The 8,620-nt window shown below is 49.1% G+C and overlaps 1 protein-coding gene across 1 annotated transcript; it reads right to left on the reverse strand.

Moving 5' to 3' along the window:
* On the reverse strand, window positions 1-7,878 carry Eif2b2 (eukaryotic translation initiation factor 2B subunit beta). Its single transcript, XM_041658333.1, has 8 exons — window positions 7,661-7,878; window positions 7,415-7,535; window positions 7,114-7,262; window positions 5,611-5,774; window positions 3,944-4,039; window positions 3,235-3,372; window positions 1,980-2,046; window positions 1-477 (listed from the first exon to the last, which is right to left on the reverse strand). The coding sequence occupies exons 1-8, from the start codon at window positions 7,821-7,823 to the stop codon at window positions 320-322; spliced, it is 1,056 nt and encodes a 351-aa protein (XP_041514267.1). The 5' UTR covers window positions 7,824-7,878; the 3' UTR covers window positions 1-319.
* Window positions 7,879-8,620: the final 742 nt, after the last annotated feature.

Below are 8,620 nucleotides of genomic sequence, written 5' to 3' on the forward strand. Positions count from 1 at the left end.
GAGTTTCCAGTAGCTTTTATTGGCAAAGCCTAGGAAAAGGTCCAGAAGGCATTTCTGAGCAAACAGCAACCCAGCAAAGAGTCATGGTATGTGCAACACACCACAGAGCAAGAAGGTTGGAGTTTCTGAAACAAACAGCGTGGTCACAAAGTGGCCCCAGAGTCAACAGGTAAGCCCCGCTGTTCAGGTAAGAACAGTCCTGGAGGCATGCGTCACTGGGGATGAGTAGGAAGGCAGGGAACTCCCCACTGCAGCAGCACTGCTATGTCTCCAGCTCCTCTCTCTGGGTCTACGCTGGTTCCACTTAGGACAGGCGGCATCAGAGGACATGGTCATCAGGGTGGTAGAGCTCGCTCATCAGCCGGTAGATGTAGGATGGTGCATTCCCACCAATGTTGGAGATAAAGAGAGTAATGAGCTCGGGGGGCACGTAGTCGAACACGGGACAGTGAACGTTGACCTTCTCCAGAATGTCCCCTGCAAGACAATCACATGCTAGAGATGAAACTGAGGCCCCTACTCTACGTAGCACAGAAGGTCTAAGTTCAATAATGCAGGCATGCCAGAAATCCGTGGCAAAATCAAACTGGGCGAGACGACTCCCACCCCGGATTCTCATGTTTAACATTTTCCAATGGCTGAGTCAGGTGGACTGCAAGTGTGAGCACGGCCAGGGCTGCTGTCTCAAACCAAAACATTTCAACAACAGTGAAACCAAGCTCTCGGCTGACTTTTCATAGCACTTGAAATAGATTTCAGACTTGGGACTGGAGCAATGGCTCACTGGTTAAGGGTACTAGCTGCTCTTCCAGAGGACCTGGGGTTGATTTCTGCCACCACATGGCAGCCCACAACCACTTGTAACTCCAGTTCCAAGGGATCCAATGTCCTTTTCTGGCTCTGAGGGCACCAGACTTCATGTAGTGCACAGATAAACATGCAGGAAAAATACCCATTATAATTTTTTTTTTAAATTCAAGATTACAACCTTAAAGGCCCAGTCTTTCTCCACCAACCACACTAACTATAATTTGAACCACTCTCTCAGGCTGACAACAGCCCAGCTATCTCCAACAGGCTAAACACACTTGGATCTCATGCCTTGTACCGTCCCTGGAAAGCTTCCCAAATCTTCACAGGATAGCGTCCATTCAGTGAGGACTCCAGCAATGTCCCCTCATGGAGATCCTTCATTAGTCTTAGGTATAGTCCTATCGTCACTGTGTTTCCTTCCTAAAGCATGCTGGGAGCCAACATTTCCTTGCTGTCAGCTACAGTGGAAGGACCCTATGGAAACGGCTCCAGCGTCTCCTTACTGTATTTCCTGGACATAGATGGTGACTGCATGACAGGCATTTCTTTTCTTTTCCTTAGTTTTCTGAGATAGTGTCTCATCCTGTATCTCTGGTTGGTCCTGGACTCACTATATACATAAGACTAGGATGGTCTTGAATTTGTGGTACTCCTCCTGCCTCAGCACCATGCCCCCACATGCTGGGGTTATAAGTGCCACCACATCTGGCTTTAAAAACTGTCTAAATACAGGCTCCAAAGCCACAGAGAAACCCTGTCTCGAAAAACCAAAAAAAAAAAAAAAAAAAAAAAAAAAAAAACTGTCTAAATGAAAGGATGAAATTTTCCAACTTCCAAGAAGGGTCAGGACAGCAGGCAGTGTTCTGCTCTCACAGGAGGTACACAACCGACTGGCCTGCTGTCAAGGCTGTGGGCTCACGGAGCAGAGTGGCTGCCTTTGGGAGAGGCCGGAGATGCAGGCCCCCTCCCTGCAAACAGGGGCATATAGGCTAGAGGTGAGTTAGCAAGTACAAATATTTCAGATCTTGCTGCTTTAGGCAGCCAATTCATCAAAATGATTACTTATAGCAACTTAAGATGGTTCACACAACTAATTAACTAAAAGTCTCCCTCTCCTTCACACACACACACACACACACACACACACACATACACACACACTGTACCTTCTGTGAAAGGAAGGACTTCTTCAGGAGCCACAAACTTGTGAAATGAATCTTCTTCACTGGGGAACTAGGAAAAATTAAAATTTTGTTTGTTTTTTGAGCCAGGGTTTCTCTGTATAACCTGGCTGTCCTAGAACTTGCTTTGTACACCAGGCTGGCCTCGAACTCACAGAGCTCTACCTGCCTCTGCTTTCCAAGAGCTGGGATTAAAGGCGTGCGCCACCATTGCCCAGCTATACGAATATTTTTTAAAAGAGATTCAGTAATTCCACTCAGAGACATGTAGACAAGACATAGAGAAATGCATGGCCCACAGAAGCTTTATATCTAACTGCTTAGCATTATTTGCAGAAACTAAAAGGTAGACCTAACTCAAATACCTACCGACACATACATGGTTAGTTAGGGTCTGGAGAGATGGTCCAGTGGTTAAGAGCACTTACTATTCTTGCAGAGGATCTGGGCTTGATTCCCAGCACCCACACAGCAGTTCAAAATCATCCTAATTCCCATTCCAGGGAATCTGAGGCCCTTTTCTGATCTCACTGGGCACTAGACATGCATGTGGTGCACAGAAATACATGCATGCAAAAACCTCATACACTTACAAATTTTAAAAATGTAAATCTAAATAAATGGTAAATTAAACTGTGGTATGTTTTCATGCAGACCTCTCAGTAGGCTGTTCCCAAGCAGACACTTTCTGTCACTATGAAATGACTCTTCGCCGGGCGGTGGTGGCGCACGCCTTTAATCCCAGCACTCGGGAGGCGGAGGCAGGCGGATCTCTGTGAGTTCGAGGCCAGCCTGGTCTACAAGAGCTAGTTCCAGGACAGGAACCAAAAGCTACGGAGAAACCCTGTCTCGAAAAATAAAAAAAAAAATTAAAAAAAAAATAAAAAAGAAATGACTCTTCATTTAACTGCTGATATTCAGACTGCAGAGGAAGGCGCTGAATGGATTCTATGATCCTAGTTTCAATATACCTGCCATTTTCAGAAGTGTTTGGAGGCAACGGAGTGTAGTGAGTGGTAACTGGACACAAGGGCCTTTCTCTGTCCCGTGTTATCCTAACATTAGTGGCGATAGGTTATAACTATCAATTCTGTTCATGGCTCAAAACATCTATGGCTCTTTTTAACCATTAAGCAAGGAACAGATCAAAAAGAAAATCTAGTGTAAGCTGAGGGCCAGAGTTCAAGCCTACAACTGACTTCCTTCTTTGTTGGCGACCAGCTAGAGACAAATGGCGTACCTGTGGAGAAAGCTTGAACATGGGCGCACACACGATGAGTGGGGTGGAGTGGTGTTTTGCTGCCAGTGCCAGAGTGTGAGTTCCTGCCACAGCCCTCAGGGAGCCGTTTGCCAGGATAGTCTTCGTACCAATGATCACCTTTGGAAGGAGAGGAGACATGAGCCACCCTGGAGTGGAGTCCTAACAGGCCCTCTGGCTGCATGTTCAGGCCTCTACCTTAGCATCTGGAGGGCTCACAGGCCATAGAGGGAAAGGAGCCTCCTAGACTCAAGCCGAGACTACCAAGTTCTAGTTTTGCCAAACATGGCATGGGATAGGAAGCTGCAACACCTCCAGTTCTTTCCCCATCTTTCTTGGAAATCTATCTGGAGTACCTCCCAGGAAACCAAGAGCCTGTCATTTCCCACCCACTCTGGCCACACCCTGAGCATAAGTGGGAACCCACAGCGAAGCCCCCACAGCCAACACTCATAGCTCAGTTCTACTCCATTCTCCTCAATGCCCTAGCCATACTTAGAGGCTATTGAGGACCAGTGACGTGGGTGAGAGGGAACAAGTCCAGCGGACAGATTATGAGTGCCTAAGTGCACACTTTCAAACAGTGCTGGAAACCTCCTCTCGCCATGGACCTCATAAGACAACAAGAAGAAATCAGTATTCTAGAAGCAGAACTTCCTGAATTCATCTCAGTGACTCCAGTGCCACCCACCTTGTTGACTCTTGACATAACAGCAAAAATGGCAGCATCGGTCATGACAGTTGTCTCGATGTTTGCTTTGGACAAATTTATGGCCATTTCATGACCCTGAAACAGGAGGGAAAGGCTGATGCTGGAGAGAGTAAGAAGTGAGGAGAGCTCTCAAATGTAACCAGAACTGGAAGACTCTGTCAACTATCTGTGGTGTGCACAGCCTGGTAAGCCATAGGGACGCTAATAAACAGAGCAGCCGCAAAACTGGAAACACAGCTACTTACACAACCAAGCTGGCAAGAGGGCTCCCGACTTGTTTTATAACACTGGACATCCTGTGCGTTTCTTTCTTGAGACCTATTATTTACTTAAGGATTGAGTGAGATCAAATCAAACACCAGCCATCCCCAAGGTCATAAATGCCCTACTGACTCCTAGGAGACTCAGCAACACTCGGCTTTCTTAAACTAATACTTAAAAATATCTATAGCAACTTGAAAATCCTTAACAATCCTTTGTTTTTTTTTGGGTGGTTTTTGTTTATTCAGACAGGTTCTCACTATGTAGCTCTTGGCTGGCCTAGACTTTATTAATTAGACCAGACTAAGTTGGCCTCACAGTCACAAAGAGCCGCCTGCCTCTGCCTCCCCAGTGCTGGGACTAAAGACCTTGCTACTGTGCCTGATTTACTTGTTCTTTCTTTTGAGACAGGGTCTTTATGTAGCCCTGGCTGTCCTGGAAGAACTCATTCTGTAGACCGGGCTGTCCTTGAACTCACAGAGATCCATTTGCTTCTGCCTAGAATCTGGGCTAGGATAAAGGTGTGCGACACTGAAGCTGGAATGATTTACTTTTTTTCTTTTTCTGTTTTTGTTTTTTGAGACAGGGGCTCTCTGTGTAGCTCTGGCTGTCCTGGAACTCGTTCTGTAGACCAGGCTGGCCTTGAACTCACATAGATCGTCTACCTCTGCCTCCCGAGTGCTGGGATTAATGGTGTGTGCCACCACTGCCCAGCAATGATTTACTTTCTTCATGAATCGAGGTCATGTTAATCAACTCATGGTTGGCTCAGACTCACCCCATCCCTCCTTTATTCTTTATTCCCTCTTCATCTTCTCTTTTTTCTTCTTTTTTTCTTGGGGGAGGGGGAGGGCAGGGGTTTGAGACAGTGTTTCTCTATAGCTTTGGAGCCTGTCCTGAAACTCCCCCTGTAGACCAGGCTGCTCTCAAACTCACAGAGATCTGCCTGCCTCTGCCTCCTGAGTGCACACTCCCGAGTGGCTCCTCTTCACTCTTTCTTTTCTGGTTTTTCAAGACAAGTTTTTTTTGTGGCTTTGAAGCCTGTTCTGGAACTAGCTCTTATAGACCAGAGTGGCTTCGAACTCACAGAGATCCGCCTGCCTCTGCCTCCCGAGTGCTGGGATTAAAGGCGTGCACCACCACCACCCGGCTCCTCTTCACTTTTTCTTTCTTTCTTTTTTTTTTTTTTTTTTTTGTTTTTTTTCGAGATAGGGTTTCTCTGTGGCTTTGGAGCCTGTCCTGGAACTAGCTCTGTAAACCAGGCTAGTCTCGAACTCACAGAGATCCGCCTGCCTCTCCCTCCCGAGTGCTGGGATTAAAGGCGTGCGCCACCACTGCCCGGCCCCTCTTCACCTTTTCTAAGCAACTCCAGTAACCCCTCTTACCTGACAGAAAGGAGCACACTCTGCAACAATGACATGGAACTTCCTCTTCCGGGCTGCCTCTTTAAGGAAGGCCTCCACTGTTCTAGAATAGCCGATGGTCATGATCACCTCATTGGAGTGGATGTGCTCCAGAGCCTGGGCTGCAATGTTCTCCGTTGTGCCTTCTGCAAGAACAGTTTGCAAGGGAATGGAAACTGCCCTGCTTCATCCCAGACAGGCACGGTAATTTCAGAAAGAGAGCCCGCCCTTCTTATCTACTGCCCACCCGGCAGACCCGGTCACCAGGGTTCACAGGCTCAAACTGGAGCATCCCAACCTTTGAGAAGCCGCACTCCTGCAGGGTCCTCTACCTCCATGCCTCAGCTTGCCCTGTCTCCCAGCAGCGTTCCTGTTCATCCGCACGCCTTGCTGTCTACACTAGCTCCCTGCAGCTGCTCTAGATGAGGTAAGGCCGTCTGGGAAATCCTGAAGTGCTACCTGGAGAGCAAACAGATCTGCCCTTGACAGAACTCTTCCTCCAAAAGGTGGCCACAGCACCTCCTTTTTTTGGGGGGGGGGCAAAAGAAAGCAGAGGAGTTTGAGAGTGGAAGTTTGGGGCACAGATGGTACTTGGTTTATTTTGTTTGTAAATCCTCCTTTTATTTATTTTTTTATCTTTAGTTATTTTTATTGCATGAATGGTCTGCCTGTATGTATGTCTGTTTGCCTTGTGTGTGCCCAGTCCTTGCAGAGGTCAAAAGAGGGCATCAGAGCCTCTGAAACAGGAGTTACAGGTGGCTGTTAGCCACTGTGTGGATGCTGGGAACTGAACCTGGGGACTCTACATGAGCCATCTTTCCAGCCCCAGTACCTAGTTTTTTAATCTTTGAAGAATTGGTTACAACAACAATCTGCAAGTAAGGACGGAGGTGGTGTGTGTATGTGTGAATTCACGGAGGGGTGGGTAAGATGGCTCAGTGGGTAAATGGGTAAATGTGCTTGCTGGTCAACCCTGGAAACCTGGGTTCCATCCCTAGACTCCACATAAAGGTGGGTGGAGAGAACTCCACAAAGTTCTCCTCTGACCTCCACATGAGCCATGGCACACATGTGCTCCCTTCCCATCGAAGTACACATACACAATAAGATTTTTTTTTTTTTTGTAAAGACAGGATGAAGTTTATTGAGGACTTCACCTTCTGTTTTTGAAACGCTGGGAATTAAACCCAGGGCTTCAAGTATGATACTCTTCCACCGAGCTTCATCCCCAGCAAGTTCATTTGCTTCAAAATTAAAAATGACCTGCCCTAACAGAAATCTCCATCACAATCGACTTTTAAAAGAGTGGGCCTGTCCTGAAAGATGGAGTTACTATTTACTATAGTACGGGTGGTACCAGATGGAGAACAAACTCTGGAAACCGGAAGACTGGTAATCTCGCCCGACTCTTGTCAATGGACGATCTCTGGGGGCTTGTTTCCTTATCTACCTGCGACCTATCTCGTCCACTTGGTGATCTCTTACCCAGCTCCACTAGCAGCTCATTAATGGCCTCAACGATGTTGGACTTTAGTGGGGCATAAGGGAAGCTGAAATCCTCGCTCAGGCCACCGGATGTCAAGAGTTTGTGCAGGGACTCCTGCTGATCGCTCTCGTCAGTGCGCCCGTGCAGCCTAAGAAGGCAACAAGACCCAAAGGTGTGGGTGTGGGGAAGGGTGATGGGGGGTAACCGGAGCAGCCCCAACAGAAGCTTCAGAGGGCATGGTGTTTAAAAAAAAAAAAAGCCCTAGATCCCACCCAGACCCCACCCCGGCCTGAACCTGACCTGCCATACTCCTCCCGGATGATCTTGAGGACTCTCCTCACCATGTTACCCACGGTAGTCTCGGAGGGCTGCGCGGTCGTCATCCGCTTGCCTTCTTGGCGGATCAACTCCATCAGCTCCCCTGCAACCCAAGAGGGACAGGATGAGCGCGGCAGGCGAACCGGGAGACTGGGGGGGGGGGGGGGGGTGAGTCTCAGCTTCAGAAGGGGAAAGAGGCAGAGCAGAGGGAGGCTGGGTCTGCCGCACCCGCGTTGCTCCAGCGGTGGTCCGTGATGAGCCGGCGCAGCAGCCCCAGGGTCTCCCGAGCCATGTCCTCCGAGCTGCGCTGCCCGCCGCCTCGCTTCAGAGTCTCCACAAAGCCCTCTATCCTCCCGGACAACTCCGAGCCCTTCGCCGCGGCACTCGGCATCTTCACAATCCCCCAACCTGCCGAAACCTCGACTTCCAAACCACAGCGTTTCACTTCCGGGGCGAGAGAGGTCGACTTCCGTGCAGGGAGGCGTGCTTGAGTTTGGTCTCCGTAAGCCCGCCCACCCTGCTGCTGGGACCAATTACAAATGAGCTACAGCGGAACTGGGCGAGCCGCCGGGAAGTGACCGCTGGAAGCGGCCTCTTGGGAGTCTGTGCGCCGATCGGGGCTGCGGTACAGACGCAAGCCGGTCCGGTTGCTATGGGAATAGCGAGTGGTGATCCCGCCCCGCGACCAGGAGGAGTTGCCTTCCTCTTTCCTGGCCGGGCGTCGGGGTTTCCTCCTGTTGCTTGGTGGACGCCGTGAGTGCGCGTCCAGGGCTCCGGGCGCCCAGAAAAGTGCTGTCTGTCACAAGGCGTGATGTGGTGCGCCTCTTTCAGATAGCTTCCATTCCCCACCGACATTAACTTTCTTTCGCCCCCTTGGTGCAAGGAATTAAATTTAGGAACTAAGAGGTGCTAGGTAAGCGCCCCACCATTAAGCTATCATATCTATCCCTAGCGCTTTTGTTGTTTGCCTTTGTATATCGGCCGAGGAAGCAGTCACTAAGAGCTAATAGAACACCAAACATGGTGGCCCCGGAGTACATACAATGTAGTAAGCGCTCCGTTGAACCCAAGCCTACTAGGTATCGAGTGCTGTGTGTAAGATGACTTAGAGCTACTCAGTGAGATGGGTTCTCTTACCCTGAGTTCTGCACATTGAGAAAGAGAATCTCAGTTTAAGCAGTTAGGGAA

This window comes from Microtus oregoni, unplaced genomic scaffold (assembly GCF_018167655.1).
Source record: "Microtus oregoni isolate MIOR12 unplaced genomic scaffold, Mior012 000009F_ref0000495, whole genome shotgun sequence".
Classification (NCBI taxonomy): domain Eukaryota; kingdom Metazoa; phylum Chordata; class Mammalia; order Rodentia; family Cricetidae; genus Microtus; species Microtus oregoni.